At 36.5% G+C, this 23,605-nt stretch overlaps 1 protein-coding gene across 1 annotated transcript in view; it reads left to right on the forward strand.

The window, feature by feature from the left end:
* The window catches only part of PGM2L1 (phosphoglucomutase 2 like 1), a 50,262-nt gene that overhangs the window by 11,492 nt on the left and 15,165 nt on the right, over nucleotides 1–23,605 (forward strand). Inside the window, exons 2-5 of the mRNA XM_047692277.1 lie at nucleotides 10,945–11,112; nucleotides 14,553–14,659; nucleotides 15,372–15,456; nucleotides 18,809–18,892. Coding sequence (XP_047548233.1) covers nucleotides 10,945–11,112; nucleotides 14,553–14,659; nucleotides 15,372–15,456; nucleotides 18,809–18,892 — 444 coding nt within the window. The remainder of the gene's footprint in view (nucleotides 1–10,944; nucleotides 11,113–14,552; nucleotides 14,660–15,371; nucleotides 15,457–18,808; nucleotides 18,893–23,605) is intronic.

The raw sequence follows: 23,605 nt of genomic DNA on the forward strand, positions 1-23,605 counted from the left end.
AAACGAAACTGATCAGGGAAATGAAACTGAATGGGCAGTGTGCAAGAGAATAATGAAGATTTTTTTATTTTAGCTCAAGTATAGTGTATGGACTGCTGTGGCAGTGAAGATTACATAAAGGAGGGGCTCCTGGGTGTCATCTGCATTTGGCCCAGGGCTAGATCCCAGGGTGGAGCTCTCTGCGCAGTGGGAAGTCTGCTTCTCCCTCTCCCAATGACCCCCTCTTGCTCCTGACCTCATTGGCGGCGCTCTCTCTATCAAAGGAATAAATTTTTTTTTTAAATCTTAAAAAAAAAAAAGATTACGTAAAGAAAAAAGGAAATCTCTTGTTTATTGAGTGATCATGTGCCAGATATGTTAATAGATGCTTTCATGTAAAACAAAACAAAACAAAACAAAAAAACTCTTAATCTTTCAAGGATTGTTTGAGGTAGTTATTCCCATTTTTTTTTAACCCTGTATACAAACTTGGATTCAGAGAAATGGAGAGAGTATTTCAATCTGAAAAGATTTTGATCTCTGGCCTTTGGAATCTAATTCCTAACCTTTATATTCTATATAATGGAACTGGACTTTAGCGTTCATTCTTGGCTGATTAGTCTGGCAGTATATAATTAAGATGAGATGGGTTGGAGATGTGGAGGGTAGTCTGGAGACTCTTTTCTAGAATTATGGGTAACAGAGTTTTACATTAGGATGATTATAGAGCCTTCCAACGAATTAAAGAAGTAATGAGCCTTTTTAACAAATTGACCTCTCCTTTTTATTTATTTATTTATTTATTTTATTTTTTTAAAAGATTTTATTTATTCATTTGACAGAGAGAGATCACAGTAGACAGAGGCAGGCAGAGAGAGAGAGAGGTAAGCAGGCTCCCCGCCGAGCAGAGAGCCCGATGCGGGACTTGATCCCAGGACCCTGAGATCATGACCCAAGCCGAAGGCAGTGGCTCAACCCACTGAGCCACCCAGGCGCCGGACCTCTCCTTTTTTTTTTTTTTTTTTTTTTTTTTTAAGATTTTATTTATTTATTTGACAGACAGATCACAAGTAGGCAGAGAGGCAGGCAGAGAGAAAGAGGAGGAAGCAGGCTCCCTGCAGAGCAGAGAGCCCCCGACCTCTCCTTTTTAAAAACACAGAATGAGGGGTGCCTGGGTGGCTCAGTGGGTTAAAGCCTCTGCCTTTGGCTCTGGTTATGATCTTGTGATCTCTCTGTCTCTGTCAAATAAATAAACAAAATCTTAAAAAAAATAAAAAATAAATGAAAACACAGAATGATAAGCATCTCCTATTTTGTTACAATATTTTGCTAAATTTGAATCCAATCTCCTTTTTAAAGAAATAAATTACAGGTTCAGTTTAAATTCCCATATCTACTTAACTGATCCCATTTTCCTCCCCTTCCATTTTTCTCTGAAGTAAACAAGGCATATCTAAGAATACTAGAGTTTTGTCTAAATTTCCTGTTTGGTTGAAAATAGCTTTGTTTTTCATTTAATTCAAAGTCAAGATAACCTTGGAAGCTGAACAGCTCCTTTAAAAAAAAAAAATCACTTGGTCAAAACTATTTCAGTGCCTGAAAACACTCAAATCCCCAAATTGAAGTATTGTGTTTTTTATAATATGTAAGTACTTAATATATAATTTAAAAAAATATTTTATTTATTTATTTGACAGAGATCACAAGTAGACAGAGAGAGGAGGAAGCAGGCTCCCTGCTGAGCAGAGAGCCCAATGCAGGGGTCTATCCCAGGACCCTGAGATCATGACCTGAGCTGAAGGCAGAGGCTTAACCCACTGAACCCAGATGCCCCCCCCACTTTTTGATAATACTCTCATCAGGTCCCAATATTCTTATCACTAGCATTTTACAAATGAGGAAACTAAAGAACAGAGAGGTTCAGTTACTTGTCCAAGATCACGCAGCTAGTTAATGGTGGCTGTGGGATCAGAACCCAGGCAGATGGGTTCTATTCACCCAAGCCCCGTGATAGTGGTTAAACTCTTGCTGGAGCTGAAGATATAAGGGGGACACTGGAGTGGAGTTTGAGCATAACAAACTGTGTGTGTGTGTGTGTGTGGCTTTGTTACATGCCAAGCACTGTTCTGAGCACTTTTTTTTTTTTTAAGATTTTATTTGAGAGAGAGAGCAGAAATGGAGAGGGGAGGAGAAGAGGGAGAAGCAGGCTCCCCGCTGAGCAGGGATCCTGACGTGGGGCTGGAGCCCAGGACCCTGGAATCATGCCCTGAGCCGAAGGCAGAGCATTTAACCCACTGAGCCACCCAGGTGCCCCTATAACTTTTGAAAATGTGGATACTGTTAATTTTTGCCTAAATAGTACCAGAAGCTATAGTTCCTTAACAAAATGCAAGTCAACAATAAAATAACATCAAATACAGCCTAAGATGTTCATTAGGTAGAAATGTCATATTTTACAAAAATAGTAAGTTTCATTTTGTGGTATCTGTAAAATTAGAATCATACTTACATAGAATTATGATTTAAATATCCCAAACATCAAGGAACTTTTACATAATTATCAGGAAAAACTTAAAAGTAAGAGAGTTGATATTCTACTACAGTGCATCTCACACCCATGACTTTATTTTTGTAATTTGCATGTCTTTAAAAAAAAAAAACCAACAACTCTGCTTCATGAAGAGAATTCAGGTATCTTTCAAGTTTTGTATTTTTAACATTAAATTATATTTTTCAAATGTTTCATAAAGGTAATTGAAAAACACCCACCTAATATTGTTTGTTATAAATTCATACTTTATAATGTAAAACACTGTGCTTCTGGGTTTCTGCATATTTCCTCTACTTCAACCTCAGCTTTAGGGCTTTTCTATATACTTTTTTTAAAGTCAGGCTTATTGAGGTATAATTTACATTTACATAATGGACAGTAAGTTTCATTCTTTTAAGTGTTCCATTTAATGAATTTTGAAAAGTGTATACAATTGAATAACCAATATCACAAAGAACATTTGTATCACTGCAGAAAGTTCCCTCCTGCCCCTTTTGTAGTGAATCCCTTTGCTCCAACCCCTATCAATCACTGATCTAATTTTGTCCTATAGTTTTTATTAAATGAGATGTAATTCACATAATGTGAAATAAAATTTACCACTTTAAAATGAATGATTCAGTGGGCTTTAGTATATTCAAAAGGTTGTGCAATTTTCACCACTATATGATTCCCAAACATTGTAATCATCCCAGAAAGAAACCCCATACCCATTAGTAGTCACTCCCTGTTCCTCCTCCCCCACCCCAGCCTCTGACAACCACTCATCTGTCTAAATTTGCCTATTCTGGACCTTTCATATAAATGGAAGCATACTATTGTTGTATGTGACTTTTTTTTTTTTTTAAGATTTATTTATTTGACAGAGAGAGATCACAAGTAGGCAGAGAGGCAGGCAGAGAGAGAGGAGGAAGCAGGCTCCCCACGGAGCAGAGAGCCCCATATGGGGCTCGATCCCAGGACCCTGGGATCATGACCTGAGCTGAAGGCAGAGGCTTAACCCACTGAGCCACCCAGGCGCCCCTGTTGTATGTGACTTTTGTGTCTGCCTTCTTTCACTTAGCATATTTTCAAAGTTCATCTATATTGTAGCACGAATCAATACTTATTACAGTGAATTGTCTATTTATACATCTTCTTTAGTGAATCCTTTGCCTGTTTTTTTATTTTTTTAAGATTTTATTTATTTGAGAGAGAGTAAGAGAGAGCATGAGCAGGGGTGCTACCAAGGAGCAGAAGGAGAGGGAGAAGCAGACTCCACACTGAGGAGAGATCTTGACTCTGGGTTTATTCCAGGGGCTTGATCCCAGGACCCCAGGTTTGTGACCCTGGTGGAAGTTAGATACGCAACCAACTGAGCCATTCAGGCACCCCTCCTTTGCCCCTTTTTAAATTGGGTTGTCTTTTTATTGTTGAGCTGTAATAGTTCTTTATTGTTCCTATAGTTTGCCTTTACAGAAATCATGCAATATGTAGACTTTTCATGTCTAGCTTCCTTCACTTAACATAATGCTTGTGAGATTTATCCATTTTGTAGACAGCATAATAGACAATTTCAGCAGTTTATTCCTTTTTATTGCTAAATGTTATTCCATTTTATGGATGTACAACAATTTTTTTTATTCATTCACCTGTTGATGGGACAGCAGGTTTCAACTGTTGAGAATAAATCTATTATTAAAATTCATTTACAGGGGCGCCTGGGTGGCTCAGTGGGTTAAGCCGCTGCCTTAGGCTCAGGTCATGATCTCAGAGTCCTGGGATCGAGCCCCGCATCAGGCTCTCTGCTCAGCGGGGAGCCTGCTTCCTCCTCTCTCTCTGCCTGCCTCTCTGCCTGCTTGTGATCTCTCTGAAATAAATAAATAAAATTTTTAAGAAAAAAAAAATTCATTTACAGAAAAAAAATTCATTTACAGGTTTTTGTGTGAATATGTTTCAAACATTTCTCTTGGGTAGATGCCTCATGGAATTACTATTAAAAATTTACTGAGAAATTTAAAAATAATTATTGGCGGTTGAATTTTTCAAATGCTTTCTCTGTATCTACTGAGGTGATTTTTCTATTTTTTTTAAATTAAGACTTTATTTTTTATTTTTTAAAAACAATTATTTATTTATTTCTTTATTTGACAGACAGAGATCACAAGTAGGCAGAAAGGAAGGCAGAGAGAGAGGAAGGGAAGCAGGCTCCCCGCTGAGCAGAGAGCCCGATTCTGGGCTCAATGCTCAATGCGGGGCTTGATCCCAGGACGCTGGGATCATGACCCGAGCCAAGGCAGAGGCTTTCACCCACTGAGTCACCCAGGTGCCACAAGACTTTATTTTTTAAGAGCAGTTTTAGTCAAGAAAAGTAGGTGTCAGAATACCTAAGGAAAAACAACAACATTTGAAATGCTTTATTTTGACTGCCTTATATGAGAAATATTTTTTGTTTAAAGCTTAATACATACTTGAATATGACCATGTTATTGAACAGTAAAAAAAAGACTATGCCTATGTAATCTTCAGTTTTGAAATATAATAATCAACATTTTGATCTTTCATAATAATTTTGATATATTTAGTATTATACTTAAATGATAACAATATATTATATTTGGAATTGTATTTTCTGCTTTTTGAATAGTTAGAATCTCTATTTCCTGGATACGATTTTTATATTCACTAACTGGTTATTTCTCAAATTTTATTAAGCCAATTCTTATTAATGACATCTCATTTTATATGACAAGAATAGTCATTTGAATTTATCTAAGCCAATTTAATTTATGCTAATTTCTATAATTTTTTAAAATGAGAAATTATTTTGCTTATATCTGGAATCTAAAACACAAAACAAATGAACAAACAAAAACCAGAAACAGACTCATAAATACAGAGAACAAACTGGTGGTCCCCAGAGGGGAGAGTGGTGGGGGCATATGCAGAATACGTAAGGGATTGAGGGATTGAGAAATACAAACTTCTAGTTATAAAATAAACAAGTCGTGGAGATGAGGAGTATAGCACAGTGAATATAGTCAATAATACTGTATTATATTAACATACGGTGACAGATGGCATAACTACATTTATCATGGTGAGCATTGTGTAATCTATTGAATTTTCAAATCATTATTTTATACTTAAAACAATATAATGCATGTCAATTATACTTCTATATGAAAAATAAATTTTAAAGACGGAGAAATAAAATTTTAGAATTATACAAAGACCCTTAAATGGGAAAAAATTATTGATCAGCAAGAGTATATTTTGGACTCAATAAGGAAGCAGCTGGTTGGGAAAACATGTTCTACTCAGGTCTCTAGATTCGGATCTTCAAACTGGCTGACCCTCAGAAGTAAATGTCAGTTGAGTTTACCCTTTGGATTTTCAGACTGCAGTTTCCTATTTTAACTTCTGTTTAGAAATAAACTTAAATATTTTTTCTCTGTAGTTTTATAAAATGGGTATTTATTGTTTAGACAGCAGCCTCTGTCAGTAAAATTTTAAAATGTTATTTGTAGCTTTGCAGTTTTAGATATATTTGAGCCACTAAAAAGTCAATTTTGTATATTGCCTCATCTTTTTTTTTCTTTTTACTTTATTACTTGTTTCAGGGGTACAGGTCTGTGATTCATCCATCTTACACAAGTCACAGTGGTCCCCAAAGCACATGCCCTCCCCAGTGTCCATTGCCTCATCTTTATATATATAACAATATTAGGGTTTGAATTGTGAATATATATTATGTTCTTTTAGATCTGTTCTAATCTTCTAAACAATGAAGGTCACATTTTAAATTATTTTTAGGCTGTTAGGTTTAGTACTAGAATATTAATAGAGTAGATTCAAGTTGTATAAAAATTATACAAATATTAGGTTTATAAAAGAAGTAGGAACTAAGATTTATAGGTGAATTCCTCATTGACAAACTTGATTTGTTTTATATAATGATTATTAATTACTTTTACATCCTTTTATACATATTTACATTTATTACACATAAATAATACAGAAACCCTCTAATTACATACAGAATAGGTTCAGAAAAGCTTGGGTGAGTCCAAAAAAATCCTTCGTAAGTGAATACTAATACTTTCATTTCATGGCAGGCAGGGTTGGAGTGACTTTGGTCTGGTATATAGCTTTATTCACATCTATGAGAGTTTGTAAGAAGTTTGTTAGAAGAGGTACTTTGTGTGTGTGTGTGTGTGTGTGTGTGTGTGTGTGTGTGTATAGTGCCGCTTTTGTGTGTGTGTGTGTGTGTGTGTGTGTGTGTGTGTGTGTGTGTGTGTGTGTGTGTGTATAGTGCCGCTTTTGTGTGTGTGTGTGTGGAAATCAGTTCTTTCATGTTTTCTTTGAATTTGGGCCTTATGGACTACACTATGGAAAAAACAGAACCCCACAGAGTTTTATGTAAGAAGATACTTTCTTTTCTTCATTTCAGCCATATAAAGTTGCAGCAATCCATAGGATTAGAACCTAAAGGAAAATTTTGGGTAAACAGGTAAAATTTGAAAATAATGCATGGCTTTAATTCTGTACTCTTTAGCTTACTGATTTCCTACTAAACAATCAGCTTTACTCCTGATGAAGTATAGAAAATGCTAGCAGTCACTAAAATCTTTTTGGATTTTCTTCAGGATTACTTTTTTGGGGTACTAAAATTATTAGGATTCTAAAATATACTGGTTAAGAGCAAATTTAGTTCAGCTTGAATGCATTTACTTTCTAAATAATTAATTTTCATTTTATATGTAGATCAACAAGTGCATTATCAAAAAGTATGTACATCATATAACTTCTCCACAGACTTACAGTATAATTTTAGAGATGCTTTCTTTATGGTTGACACCAGTTGAATCATATTTTTTCTCTTTTGACTGATTAGGCTGTTCCTACTCTCAAGTAATGAGTGCATTGTAAATAAGGGAGCACATTTATTAAGCAAACAATAATTTGTATTTGAGGAAGATCCAATGTATGTTTTATTAATAGCCCTCTGTGGGTGCTGTTCTAAAAAGAATAATTTGTGAGGTAAAAAGCGATCATAGAGGGCGCCTGGGTGGCTCAGTGGTTAAAGCCTCTGCCTTCGGCTCGGGTCGTGGTCTCGGGGTCCCGGGATCGAGTCCCGCATCGGGCTCTCTGCTCAGCGGGGAGCCTGCCTCCTTCTCCTGTCTCTCTCTGCCTGCCTCTCTGCTTGCTTGTGATCTGTCAAATAAATTAAAAAAAAAATCTTTAAAAAAAAAAAAAGCGATCATAGATACTTACCTAGTTTTTACCATAAAATAAGTAAGACATCCATAAAATATCCAAACAGTACCAAGGCTGTACAATAAAAATAAGCCATTTACCTACCTCAGACCTCACTCCTGGTTTCCCCATCAGAGATAATCACTATTTTTAGTTTCTTACATTTGCATGGAGTATTTCTGGAATGATATATAAGTATACACATACCTCTTTTTACATAGATTAAAACACTTTATACATACTTCTTCTTTTCACTTAATACATCTGACTTCTCTGTGGAAATAGTATTTAAAAATAATTTGTAGTTCTTTAGAACCTTCATATGTGATAGCTTATAAAAACCACAGTCATTTGAAGATTTTAACAACAAAATACAAAAAAAAACCAACAAAAAATACAAATTCATCTGAATGGAAAATATAATCATGGCTACATAGAGAGCCCTTTAGGTATATTTTAAAACATTTGAGACATCAATATCTAATTTAAAATTATCTACCTATGAAAGAGTGGAGAAACCTAAAGTAGATTTCATATGCCTGTCACTATAATCGCTTAGCACTGTTTACAATAAAAATATACTTATGTCTAATGCATTATGATTTTTAATCCATTTTTATTTTTCTCTAATTTACAGGCTCTTTCAGAACCAGGAATTAGGTTAGGACTGGTTGTGATGTTTATAACAGAGAATAGAATTTTTAGGCCCTACTCTAGTAGCTGTGCAGTTCAACATTAGGAAGTACTCAGTAACTAGTAATATTCATGTCTGGTAGATCATTTTTATTTAGCTGTAATTAAAAAGAATAATGTTTTACCTTATAGTTGGAGTTTATTATTATTAGAAGCATTATTAGCCTGCTCTACATAATTGTTTTGTTGTTTGTAGTGAGGTGGTATAGGATTTAGAGCCAGACCAACCTGGATTCAAATCCTGTCTAGACCTCTAATATTTGCTCAGTGTTACTAGGCTCCCTCTCTAAATCTTAAGTTCTTTATCAATGCAAAGGTAATAATACTACTACCAGTAAAATGCTGCAATCAACATTCTTACATGAATAAATCTTTTTGTTTGAGTGAAGATATTGCTTTGGACAGAGAAATTTACGGGCCAAAATGTACATGCAGTTTAAATTTTGATAGTGGCTGCAAACTCTAAAAGGACTACCCCAATTTTTAAAATTAAGTTTATTTATTTAATTTTAGTAATCTCTGTGTCCAGTGTGGGGCTCAAACTCAACCCCAAGATCAGGAGTCATATGCTCTTCTGACTAAGCCAGTCAGGTCCCCCAGGACTACCCCAATTTCAGTGTCACTAACTATGTGACACTGTTATGTACCCTCTACAGAATGCAGGTATTTTTAGTGTTTAATTTTTGCCATTCTTATGCTTTCTTTTTTTAAGATTTTATTTTATTTATTTGACAGAGAGAGATCACAAGTAGGCAGAGGGGCAGGCAGAGAGAAAGGGGGGGAAGCAGGCTCCCTGCTGAGCAGAGAGCCCGATGTGGGGCTCCATCCCAGGACCCTGAGATCATGACCTGAGCCTAAGGCAGAGGCTTAACCCACTGAGCGACCCGGCCCCCCTTACATTTGTTTTTAAGTGTTAGCCCTCTTCAAGTCTCTTTGACCTCTATCAAATCTGGTGGTATCTTAGACATTAGAATAATAAATAGTAGCACAGGTAATCTTATTGTTTAGATTCTTATCTTAACAGCTATTCCTATTTTGGGGCATCAGGTTGGCTCAGTTGGTTAAGCGTCTGCCTTACGCACAGGTCATGATCTCAGGGTCCTCTGCCCCTCCCTGGCTTGTACACATGGCATGCTTTCTTTCTCTCTCTCAAATAAATAAAATCTTGAAAAAAAAAATAGCTATTCATATTCTTATATAGCCTGTGTATTTGCTAGTGTGTGCCATTTATAAAAGGGAGATTCCTTGAGTTAAGGTTTTATGTGAGATATATATAGATATAGACATTTAAAGATTTTATTTATTTATTTGACACAGAGAGAGAGAGAGATCACAAGTAGGCAGAGAAGCAGGCAGAGGGGGAGGGGGGAAACAGGCTCCCCGCCGAGTAGAGAGCCCGATGCGGGGCTCAATCCCAGGACCCTGAGACCATGACCTGAGCCGAAGGCAGAGGCTTAACCCACTGAGCCACCCAGGTGCCCCCTTTCTGTTTAAATATATATTAATATGTTTTTATTTCTTTGCAAGTACAAATATACTCTCATATTTAGCACCTTGTAGGTGCCTTGGTTTATCCTTCGGAATATTCATTATTGTATAGGCTATAGACATAGAAGATCTAAGTTGTTAGTATGGACTAAATCCATACTACACAAAGTGTGGAAGGGAGAAGTTGTGGTTCACTTTATTTTCGTAATATCTGACTCTGACTCTTAAAAAGAAAATACTGGAAAATCACTACAAATTTTATTCTAATTTTTTATTACATTTCTATTTGAAGTTAATTGTTTGTGAAGTACTATTTCAGTCAGGGGCATCCTTGAGCTTTATGAAAATAAGGTAAAAGATGTGATAATGAAACACAGAATTCTAAAATGTAGATGTTGGTGTGTCCTGCTCAGCAAGCCAAGTTTGGACGGAATTTTCATTCTCATTCTTATCTAAGTCCACCTGTAATATCTAAGACCATTTCATGGTCATCTTTACTGTAGATACATTGAGTGGTTTTCTGTGACTTTTTAAAGAGCAGGAACACTTATCTGGTCACTTTGAATCACAGAGATTTGGGAAGTGGTTGATAAGTGTCTGTTGATGGCTTTTACCCAATAGCTTCCACATTTCTTTTAACACTTTAAATAGAGACTCTAATTAATGTTATTTTTTGACTAAGAGGCTTATTTTGGATTCATAGCTCTTAAGTTTATCAATTTGTTAAAAAACTCTTAAATAGTATTACCAAAAAATGCTGTGATAATTAGAGATATGTAAATGGATTCCAGTAAGGGCCTGGCTCCTTGGGGGACTCTGTAAAGGGCCAGGTATTATTTTATTATACATACTAATATTGATCATTAGCACTGTGGAATCTATAGTGTGTCTAGAACCTTGTGATATATACATAACACTTCCTGGCTCCTCAGAAGGGCTTCATATTAGGACCCTGCTTGTGATCCTGATTAAGTCTTAATACCTTTTTTTTATAGAATCCCAAAACAAAAGAGCAGATTGAAAATCTGTTACGGAATGGGATGAACAAGGAGCTCCGGGATCGTCTTTGTTGCCGAATGACTTTTGGGACTGCAGGACTTCGTTCTACTATGGGGGCAGGATTTTGCTATATTAATGACCTTACAGTAATACAGTCAACACAGGTAAGAATTACAAAGTACTATACGTATACTTTTTAATCACACTATTTTTTGGCTTTCTAAATTAGGTTGTGCCTTTCTAAAAACAAAAACAAACTTTATATCTAGGAAGGTACTTTTTTAAGTAAAAAATGTGGAATAAATCCTGATCTTTGGTCTTGCATAAGATTTATTTTAGAAGGCATTTGTGTATCTTCAAGGTTATAGACTAACTTTCTGATTGAGTTCTTTTGGTGACCATATTCAAACTCTTGACATTGTTAATTTGCATTTGAAATCAGGAAATGGATATTGACATTTCCAACTGATAGAAAGAAACAAACTTAGAAAAAAGAGAATTACTCATTTTGGCATATGGCCATTGATAAAGATTAACCAGAGTATTTGGAAAATGTAGTTAAAAATATTTCCCTTTAACATGGTTTTCCATATCCATGAGAGTTCTTTAAGAGTGCCCATATCCATGGGAGGTTTTTTAAATTTAAATTCAATTAGTCAACCTATAATACGTCCTTAGTTTCAGATGTAGAGTTCAATAATTCATCAGTTGTGTATAACACCCAGTGCTTATCACATCACATGCCCTTCTTAATGCCCATCACCCAATTACCCTACCCCTCTGCCCACCTCTCCCCCAGCAACCCCCAGTTTGTTTCTTATAGTCCATGAGAGTTCCTTAAAACAGCTTATGATATGATATAATTTATTTCTCCCCATTTTTATGCAACATAGAAACAGATTACTTTCTTTTTCTAGTGAATCATTCCTACTGCTTCAAGGAATTATATACTTTTGAGGCTAAAATGTATTTAGCATATACTAAAAATAGTTCTGGACTAGAGGATTGCTCAGTAGATATAAAGTTATAATTCTAATCAATAGTGTCAACAGTAAATCATTCTTAGCCTTGTTCGGAGGGAATTCTCTAAAGGCAAAGGCTAATGCAGGGGATGGGGAAGAACAGACGACAAGATGACTAAATAGGTAGGATACGTGCCACTTCTGCACCCGTCTCCTTTCTTTCCCTCATCGAGAGATGTGTCAGCTCACTCTTTTTAATAAATTTATTTCCTTATAGGCTTTTAATAAAGGAAGATTCCTTGACTTTACAAAAAGGATTGGAGGAGGTGTTTCAAAATCATTTTCTATGGAAATGTAAATTGTTACTAGAGTTGAGATTCCATTATGTGAAGTGGAAAAGCCTAATGGAATCTGATTCTTAAGCCCTATCCCTTTTCAGAATCTGGGTTTATGGGGATTAGCAAAGGTAATCCTTTTTTTTTTTTTTTAAGATTTTATTTATTAGACAGAGATCACAAGTAGAGAGAGAGGCAGGCAGAGAGAGAGAGAGAGGGAAGCAGGCTCCCCGCTGAGAGAGAGCCCGATGCGGCACTCGATCCCAGGACCCTGAGATCACGACCTGAGCCGAAGGCAGTGGCTCAACCCACTGAGCCACCCAGGCGCCCAGCAAAGGTAGATTTTTAAACCAGAGAATAGTAGGAAGTTCTGTGAGATTTGAGGATAGCATCCTCTTTAGAAATAAATAAATTGGTGAAACTAACCAGCGTGGGCTATAGCAAGCATGCGTGCACGCACACATCCACAGACTCACACCCACAGTCCCAGGGAGTGTCACCAGAGCGCAGGGGTGCAAGAGCACCAGACTCTGGAGATCCTAAGCAGCCCAGGTCCGGCCACTTGCTGCTGACAAAATCCAAAGGCGGAGACACAGAGTGGTGGTGAAACAAAAAGGAATTTCAGTGTGGCCAACACCAGGAACACAGTGGACTTAACATCTCAAAGACTGTCTCCAAAGGGCTGAAAAAAATGTCTACGTTTATATAAGGAAAGTGTAAGACAAAAGTAGTGGGTATGTGCAGGTGGGCAGTAAAGGTCAGGTCAGTCGTTGTCTTGGGGTCACTCATGCAGGATCTTGCTGGCATTATTGGAGGGGTAGGTAGTTTTAGTTCCCATCACAAGATGTTTTGCCAGCTGGGGGTTTTTGCCTGATTTAAGAGATTAGCTGGAGAGAAGAGCTTAATCAAATACAAAGTATAGACTAAGGCCAAAAGGGAGGTGTTTGAGGTTCTCTTTCGGGAGTAGGTTGGAAAGAATAATTATATCTGAAAGAGGGGTCCAGAAGTCACTGGGGCCTCATGGTGCTGCCACATACAGTCTTAGCTGTGCCTGCCATATAGTAGCCTTCAGTAAATTTAGATGAATCTAGGCCTTGGGCAAGTCATTGAGTGGAGCTTCAGTCTATTCTGTCTGCTCTTTTCTTTGAAAAGATGTTGAAGGGCAGACAAAAATAGGAAAGGTATCTTCATTTTTTTCTTTTTGGGGTTGTAAGGATTAAATGTGCCAACATTTGTGAAAGTGGTTTTAAAGGACTATACAATATGAAGTGTTATTTTTAGAGATGAAAGCATTTATTAAAGTTAGCAAATCATTCACAGGACACTTAAATGGTTCTAATTTATTGTTATGATGTTTTCAGTATTAAATACTTTCATTTCTTTTTTTGTCGCCATTGGCTGCAAATATTCCTAGTTTATGAAATGTTCTTTCTGTGAGATTTTAGAACTTCCTAGGAATTGCAAATGGGATCAGCCATCTTAAGAAATGTTCTAATGAAAAAAAAAAAAAAAAAGGAAAAAAGAAATGTTCTAATGGGGCACCTGGGTGGCTAAGTTGATAGAACGTGCACACTTGATCTTGGGGTTGGGGGTTTGAGCCCCGTGTTGGGTGTAGAGGTTACTTAAAATTAAAGAAAGGGAGAGAGGGAGGGAGGAAGGAAGGAGGAAAGGAAAGACAGACAGACAGAAAGAAAGAAAGAAAAAAGAAAAGAAAAGGAAGAAGGAAAAGAAAGAAAAGAGAGAAAGAGGAAGGAAGGAAGGGGAAGAGGAAAGGGAAGGAAGGAAAGGAAGGAAGGAAGAAAGGAAGAAAGAAAGAAGGAAATGTTCTAATGAAGGTTTATGTTGCTGATTTAAAATGTTTGTGTCATGAATAGGTCAAATCTTTTGTTTGGCTTCAGTCTTGAGATTTAGCAGGGCCTAAAATGGTCAAAATTCTGTTGTCTACAGCCATAAGGCAAGAAACAATATCTTTTGGTTCTAACAATTTTTCTTTTTTTTTTACCATACTGACTCTCTTATCCCTTCTTTTTCCCCTAATGTTTTATATATCGTATTGGCTTTCATAGTTACTTAATTGATATTTCTGTGGTATTAAATGTGTCTGACACTTGAGGGAATAAATGTTTGTCCTCTCAGATTTGAGGACTGAACAGTATTGTTCCCACACTGGTAAACACGAGCATAAAGGTGTAAGCCAGTTCCCTATGAGCCAATAAACTGCACACAACACATAAAAATAATGGATTTTAAATGGTGGAAAATGCAGGTATTAGTCAGGAACTAATCTTTTGTGTTTATCTGCTTCAGGGAATGTACAAATACCTTGAAAGATGTTTCTCAGACTTCAAGCAGAGAGGCTTTGTTGTTGGGTATGACACCCGGGGTCAAGTAACTAGCAGCTGCAGCAGCCAGAGGTACAGTGTGAATTGTTTCAGAGATTAAGTTGGACTGGAATAAAACCTTAAAAACAATTAGTGGTAGGATTTCTGAAACAGGAAACTGTCAACTAGAAATGTGATCACATGCTGATGTTGATTTTAGAGCTGAAATGGAAGCATGTTAAAGCTTCTATTATAACCTTTCGCTCTTACAGGCAGAATTAAAATTTTAAATATTTAGAGTTAGCATTTAGAATGACATCATGGTTTATGGTATGATTTTAATATTTTGGTACAAGTATCAGGTAGGAGTGATCGTATAACTTGTATTCTCTCATTGTACTCACATTTAATTAGTTTTAGGGCATTTGCACACATAGATAATCAGGAGATAGCAATATTTTTTTCAGGGTTTAATTATTTTTGTTTCTTGAATTCTCTTAATTCACTTTCCTCCATTCTTTTTGCCTTTTGCAGGTTTTATTTCTTGGTAAAGAAAGATGAATGAGGAAAAAGAAAAATTAAAATATCAGTTCTATTTCTTACTAAGTTCCTTTTCAAAAAATCTTATTTAACATTTTTAAGTTGGGACATGAAGCCTAAATAACCAGTGATTGTAAGAATTTGTTGTATTAGGCTACTACATATTCAGAATAATTACAATATGAAACAGTTATTTTGTGGAGGGTTGGGTTTTAAAATGTGTGGTAAGCTAAGGACTAAGTGAAATCTCTATTTTTGTTTTTAGACTTGCTAAACTCACTGCTGCAGTCTTACTAGCCAAAGATGTTCCTGTGTACCTTTTTTCAAGATATGTTCCTACACCTTTTGTAGTAAGTGTGTCATGTTATTGATTGTACACTTTGTTGCTCCTAAAAAGATTTCTTAATTCAACTGGGATTCAAATCTTTGTCATGCTTATAGTTCTATATTAAGTGATATGAAGGACAAAAGGAAGGAAAACAAATTTTGCTCTGAGTTTATTTTCACTGAACAAGTGTGTGTTGACCCACCAAAGAATTTGATCTATAACAAGATGACAAGTCCACAGTCATGGTCTGATATTTTAATACTCTTCTTCCAGAAACTGGCTTATCAGGCAGATTAAAATGGCTGAGGAGAGATTTGGACACACTATTAGCATGCTTGATCTGAGTGTGTGTGTGTGTTTGTGTGTGTGTGTGTGTAAACACTGTATTTAGTAATGGTAGGATATTCATTTTTATCAAGCAGGGTAAAAAAGGAAATTTCTGTAAATACCAGAGAACTGCTTATCAAGCCGTAGTTCTGGACCTCAATGCAATGAGATCAGAGATAAGAAACTCATAAAACCCCATGTGTTTGGAATTTTTAAAACATAATTCCTGGGTTAATGAAGATTAGAAACTACAGGCAGTCCTTGCTTTGCATGATATTGTAGGACTGTAAAGATAACTATCAGCTGAAACCATGCACAATGATCCTTAATAATCAAAGGGAAAATTACAACTGTTCTGCGAACTTTAAAGCTTTTTGGTCCAAACATTAAGAATACCCTATTCTTGGTTAAAAATATAAGGAAAAGAAAAAATAGTAAAATTAATGCTTATATAGTACACTGTAATTAAAACATTAAAAACATTGAGAATAAAGTATTTTATTTCTTGGTAAAAAAAAATTTATCAAGAGTATGAAGAGGACAGGGGCATCTAGCTGGCTCAGTTGGAAGAACGTGCAACTCTTGATCTTTGGGTCATGGGTTTGAGCCCCATGTTGGGCTAGATAGATAGGTAAAGAAAGTATGAACAACATGTGCTTCTTATTGTATAACTTAATATGAGTGAGCATCCTTTCTATTTCTCGGTGAATTGTCACATTCCTTTATAAGTTTGGATCAGTTTCCCATAGTGTATCCGTTGTACTTTCAATGTTGTGATTTTTCTCTGAGAGTTCCTTTAATGTGAAGGTTTTTTGCCAATATCACTTCCCCCAGGACATCTTCATCCTTTTCATCACAAGCACATTCCTCACTTATATCCATATGTTCACCTACACTAAGCTCATCTGGTTGCACATTGAAAATCTCTTGAATGACAGCAATATCATCATTCCCAGCTATTTTCTTCTGTAATTCCACTTATGTTTGATTTAAATTTCCCTTCCATTGTTGTCACTTTTTGTTCCTTTTCTACCCTCTAATCTTTCTTGGCCAGTTCCTTCTTTCAGTTATCCATTTTTGCAAACTATCCCATGGAGTTAAGTAGGCAACACAACTACATGCTTTGCTGTCTGTTGAGAGCTGATAACAGATGCACAAGTCACTGGCAGACTTTAACAGAGTGACGTGATTGGTCACTGGTCATGATGGATCTCATATATACATATTATTTATGGACTGAAGAGCTAGCAAGTTTGCACTTGATACAGTTTCTCACAGTTAATATACCATGGTAACTGAAATTTGAATGCATTGTTGGGAAATTGTGTTGTTGTTGACTGTATTGTTGGGTGTTATTTAACTAAAATATGGTATCAGAAATTCATGTGTTTTGGAACTGTGCAAAGCAAGGACTACCTGTATTTGAAACTGAGCCACAATGAAAACAGTAAATAGCAAAAATTATGGACTATAACTAAAGCCCTACTTCAAGGGAAATATATAGCCTTAATGAACATATTAGGAAAAGGGAGGATGAAAAAATAAAGAGCTTAGTATGTTATAGTCAAAACAGATTAAATCTAAATAAAGTAAAAGAAAGAAAATAGTGAAGGTCTGAGGAAAAAATTGATTAAATAGAAATATTTTAAAAACAGGTATGACTAAAAGCAGAAGTTGACTCTCTGAAGAGACTAATAAAAATAGACAAAACTTTCGCAAAGATGTTCAAGAAAAAAAGATACGGTAAATTAAAAGGGAGCATAATATATATACTAGAGATTAAGAAAACCACAGTATTCTGAACATAATGCAAATAAATGTGAAGGTTTAGATGAAATTAGCCAATTTCCTAGAATAATTGATACATCAAAACTAATAAGAAATAGAAACCTGAAGAGAATTATAACCATTAAAGAAATTCAACTGGTATTTTTTTTTAATCTTCTTAAATTAAAAATGGCAGGTCCAGATAATTTTATTAGGCCAGTTTTCCCAAATATTTGAGAAATAGATAACATCTCTATAAACCATTCTAGTGATTCACTGGAAATATACTGAGTCGTTCAAAGAAGTGAAAGAATCACTAAACAATTAGTTCTAACGAATGACAGAAAACAGGAAGGGTTTAGAAATCTAGAGCATGTCTATAGGATTCTGCCATTGGGTTGCCAATTCCAAATACTATCAATTCCGGTATGTTAGCCTTCCTCTCTCATTACAGGTAGATTTACTCTAATATGTAGGGAAGATATTTTTAGCGGTCCTCCTTGGCAATTCTCTTTGACTAGCTGCAGAAGAAACATCTTGGGGAAGGACTCTGACCAGGCTTGGGTGGTTATGAGCCAGACTCTGAATCATATCATCAGGGGAATAAATTACTCTGGTCAGACCTGGATCTTTTGTTCCCTATGGCCAGGAGAAGAGAAATCAGAAGTGATGGTAGAAGGGGCAGGAGGGATATCCTAGGCTGACAAATAGTAACTACTAGAGAGAAAAAGGGAAATCCAACCTGGAAATTAACTTTGGGAGAGAAGACGGTGACTTGACCTGTATATGTTATAAGGGTCATGGAATATATATAAAGATCTTCAAATTGGAAGTCAGTAGACCTATGTTATTCTACCCTTGAATCTTCTCCCTTATGATTTTATAATGTGTAAAATGTGATAGATTAGGTGATTCCTAAGTTAACTCCCATTAACATTTTTAAGATTATATTCATAATTCATATTTTCAGAGTCTGGCATATAGTAAGTGTTCATTAAATATCTGTTAAATTAAAAAAAAGAAAAGAAAAGTTTATAGGGCTAAGGTAAATTAGACTAGGAGGAAAAAGTCATTCAGTCTGACAGCTAAGTGGCTACTGGTGACCTAACAGTTAGATGGCTTTAGCTATATCCCAGCCAGTGTATCTGGAGTTGATTGTTGAAGTCATAGGCTGTTTATGTCTTAATGCCTTCTCCTGTTACTTAATCAAGGTTATTCTTATATCAAATGTGTAAGTAGCTGGAAAGCAAAATGGAATTATGGCATTACTGTTTTTTCAGCCATATGCAGTCCAGGAGCTCAAAGCAGTTGCAGGTGTGATGATTACTGCTTCTCACAACCGCAAAGAAGACAATGGATATAAGGTAAACCTGGGACTCCGGATATTTGCTTATTTCACAGTTCTTATTTTATCTGTTTATTTGTTTATTTATTTATTTAGATTTTGATTTTTTAAAATAATATATGCTGAGTATATTCTCATTACTGAGGAGCAGGCTTAGATGTTGGGGACAGGCAGATAAAAACATGAAGGCCAGCCCTCAAAGGATGTTTTTCCCTAATTACCTTTATTATTTTTCAATGTGTATGACTATGAAAATCTCTTCAGTGGTCTTTTTGCTTCTAGTATATTCCTGCCTTTGATATCCCCATCCTATCCCCAAATCCACCCCATCTACCATTTTAGAAACAAAGTCATATTGTACTGAGAACTTAAAGAATGAATGAGAGTTTGCAGGAGGAGAGCAAGAGAAACTTGATCTTACTCTCCTTTCCCTCCAGTCTTATACTGGGACAAACGATCCATGTGATGTGTCAGCTTCCATGGCAGGAAGCAGGGTGGAGAAGGGTGAAGACTGGCAAGAGAGGATACAGCACATTATTGAGCCAGTGTCTGGGGTTCCTGGGTGATGAGTGCATGACCTTATATTTGTTTTTCTTCTTGTATGGGAGGTATTCAGGTACACTGAGCTCTGTTTTACTGGGGAAAAGAAGATTTAATACTAATTTGAGATTTGGGCCCTGGCTAGCTAAATGGGTAGTGTTACCATGCACAGAGGCAAAGAAGAAGCATGATTAATTCAGTTTGGGACATACTAAGTTTAAGGTATTTGTGAGTCAACCATGTAGCAACATCCTGTAGGCAACTGGATATATAGATCTGTTGATGGGGGAGAAATCTAAGCTAAAGTTACAGATTTGGGGGCCATGATATATATTAGGACATGTAAGATGTAAGGGTATTTGGAAGTCTTTTACTTGGATATGTGGCCCAGAGATAGTATGTAGTAAAAAACAAGCCCAAAAGAGATCTCTAGGGAATACCAACTTCAAGGGAAGGAAGAAAGAAGTGCAGGAGATAGGAGAAAGACCAGAAGAGATTAGTGCCTTCAAAACCAAAGGGAGAAGAAGAGAATTGCAAAGAAGTGGTAGTCAACTGTCGAAGAGAGCTGAGAACCCAGATCTCTCCTCTGATATCAGATGAGACTCCTAAATCCATTGGGATGTCTAACAGATATTTCAGAATTAGTGTCTCTAGAATAGAGGTCTTAATTCCCTTACAGCCTCTCACATACATGCCCCAGTGTGTTCCTTTCCCATTCTTTACCATCTCTATAGATGGACACTACCACTCACCCAACCAAAAACCAAAAATTATTCTCGATTACTCCTTTCCCTTCACTCCTAACATTTCACTCACTAACAGGTTTTACAAATTCTACATCTAAAATGTATGTTGGAATATGTTTGCTTCTGCTCACTTCTACCTCCACCATTCTAAAGCATGGTTATCTTCTATCAGAGCTACAGCATCCTGGCTGGTCTCTTCCCTGCTCCCATTGTTCTCCCTAAAATCCATTTTCCACCAAGCAGCCAGATGATCTTTGAAAATATGAACAGGTCATGTTACTTCCCTGCTTAAAATTCTCCAGTGACTTCTCATTCTCCAGATAAAATCCAAGCTCCTTACCTTGGGGTTTACAGAATCCTGCCTACCTCTCCAACCTAATTTCATTCATTCCTCTTCTGTGCTCACTGTGTTCTAGTCACACTCCCACTTCTTCCTGTTCCTTCGTCTGCCAGTATACCAAGCCCTCTCCCATCTCTGAGCCTTTGTAAATGGTTTTGGCTCTGCTTGCATTGCTCTTGCCTTCATCTTGCAGATTTGTTTATTTTTATCCTTCAGGTTCCTGCCCAGATGTTATTTCCTTGAAGAGACCTTCCCAGGCCACCTTATCTGAAGTGGCTTCCCTCAATGACTTTCTCATCATCTTGTTTATTTCCTTCACAGAGCTTATCGCTGTCTGATGATCTGTTTTCTTGAAAATGAATTGTTTTCTTTATTGAGTTGTTTGACCTTCTCTAACCCTGTTCCCCAATATAAACTCATGGGTGAAGGGACTTGGTCTGTTTTGATGTTCATTGCTAGTGAACATATTTGTCACATAGGAAAGCCTCAAAGGTTTGTTTTTGTTTTTTTTTTTTTTTCTTAAAATATACGCACAAGTTAAAAAGGATAAAAGTTAAACAATGTATAAAGCTAAACGTAAAAAGTATCTCTCCCATTCCTCCCCCTCCACCTGCCCCATACCCCTTGTCAGAACCAAATACAGTTTCTGGTTTTAGTTTCCCCCCAGCACATGTAATCATATGTGTATTTGTCACTCTCACTCCCACATTTTTTCCCCATAAATGGCAGAGTACTATATGGAGTGTTCTGTACCTTGCTTTTTTCACACAACAGTATGGAACAATCTTAGAGATCATTCTCTTAGTCAATTGATAGGGAGATAGGTCTGCCTCATTCATCTTTAAAAGTCTATATAACAAATCCTGATTTATTTTATTTTATTTATTGTTTTAAAGATTTTATTTATTTATTTGAGAGAGAGAGTACAGGAGAAGGGCAGAGAGGAGTAGAGGAAGAGGGAGAAGCAGGCTCCCTGCTCAGTGGGGAAGAGAACACATGGGTTGGGGGAGGGACAAAGGAAGAGGGAGAGAGAAAGAATCTCACTCACGCAGACTCCATGCTGAGCATGGAGCCCAATGTGGAGCTCGATCTCATGACCCTGAGATCATGATCTGAGCCAAAATGAAGAGTGGAACTTTTAACAGACTAAACCACCCAGGCTCCCCACAATCCTGATTTATTTAAGCAATCCTCTGTTGGTGAACAGTTCATTTGTTTCTAATCTTCTGCTATTTATAAACAGTGCTACAAAGAATGTTCTTCTACATATGTCTTTGTTCATATGTGCAAGTAGATTTATATAATTAGTATGGAATAGTAGTTAGAACTTTGGGTTGGGTTTAAAACCTGATTGTAGGATACTTGGGTGGTTCAGTAGGTTAAGTGTCTGCCTTTGGCTCAGGTCATGATCCCAGGATCCCGGGATCACGGGATCAAGCCGTGCATTGGGCTCCCTGCTCAGTGGGGAGCCTGCTTCTCTCTCTCTCAAATAAATTAATAAGATCTCTCTCTCTCAAATAAATAAATAAAATCTTTAAAAAGTAAAGAAATAGGGGCGCCTGGGTGGCTCAGTGGGTTAAGCCTCTGCCTTCGGCTCAGGTCATGGTCCCAGTGTCCTGGGATCGAGCCCCGCATCGGGCTCTCTGCTCAGCGGGGAGCCTGGTTCCTCCTCTCTCTCTCTGCCTGCCTCGCTGCCTACCTGTGATCTCTATCTGTCAAATAAATAAATAAAATCTTTAAAAAAAAAAAAAGTAAAGAAATAAAACCTGTCTGTGCAACTCAGAAGCTCATTTCTCTGTGCTTTAGTTTCCCCATCTGCAAACTAGGGATAATAATAGAACCAAGGTCATAGAGTGAGAGTGAGGATTAAAGGAGATATTGCAGGAAAAATGCCCAGTGCTCAATAAATGTTAGCTGTTGCTTGTATTTTTTTCATCTGCTGCACTGTCCAATATTGTAGCCACTAGCCACCTATGGCTATTGAACATTTAAACTATGACTAGTCTGAATTGAGGTGTGCTGAAAGTGTAAAATACACACCAGATTTCAAAGACTTACTATGAAAAAAGAATGTAAAATATTTCATTAATTTTATATTGATTACATGTTGAAATGATAATATTTTGGATATATTGGACTGTATGAAGTATATTACTATTAATTATGCCTGTTTCTTTTTATCTTAATGTGGTTACTAAAAACTTTAAAATTATGTAAGTGGCGGGCGCCTGGGTGGCTCAGTGGGTTAAGCCGCTGCCTTCGGCTCAGGTCATGATCTCAGGGTCCTGGGATCGAGTCCCACATCGGGCTCTTTGCTCAGCGGGGAGCCTGCTTCCCTCTCTCCCTCTCCGCCTGCCTCTTTGTCTACTTGTGATCTCTCTCTGTCAAATAAATAAATAAAATCTTTTAAAAAAAATTATGTAAGTGGCTTGCATTTGTGGCTTACATTGTATTTCTATGGCATTGTTGATCGATATCATAAATTTCTAGAAGTGAAACTTTTGAGTCAAAGCAGTATGAAAGAAAACTTGTCACTCTTTATTTTAGAGGTGGTTGTACCAACTGATACTCTCCCTAACAGCGTAAAAGGTCTTTATCCCATACCTCCCATATTATCATTTTGGTCTTTGCCAATCAGATAGATGAGTGTTATGATTAATCTGCACCTGTTTTAGGAGTAAGGTAGAACATCTTTTCATTTATTTGCGTTAGATTTGTTTTCCCTTTCCTGAGATGTCTGTTAAAGGTTTTGTCCATTTTTCTCTTGGATTATTGCTCTTTTTCTTAGTGATTTTTGGGAGCTCTTTATATATAAAAAGTAGCTCTTGGTCATCAATATACCCTATCATCAAAATACCTCAATATTTTGCAGATATTTCCCCCCCATATCATGACTTTATTTATATTTTTCCATGCATGATATTATTATATTTTTTCCATTTTGGGAAAAAGGTTATTTGGCATTTTTATTGGTATCATATTTCATTTGTAGATTAATTTAGGAAGCTTCAATATGTTTATAATATTTATTGAGTCTCTTCATTCATGAACAGGATGTATCTTTCTGTTCTTTCAAGGCTTCTATTATATACTTCAGTAACATTTT

The sequence above is a fragment of the Lutra lutra genome, chromosome 10 (genome assembly GCF_902655055.1).
Source record: "Lutra lutra chromosome 10, mLutLut1.2, whole genome shotgun sequence".
Lineage (NCBI taxonomy): Eukaryota > Metazoa > Chordata > Mammalia > Carnivora > Mustelidae > Lutra > Lutra lutra.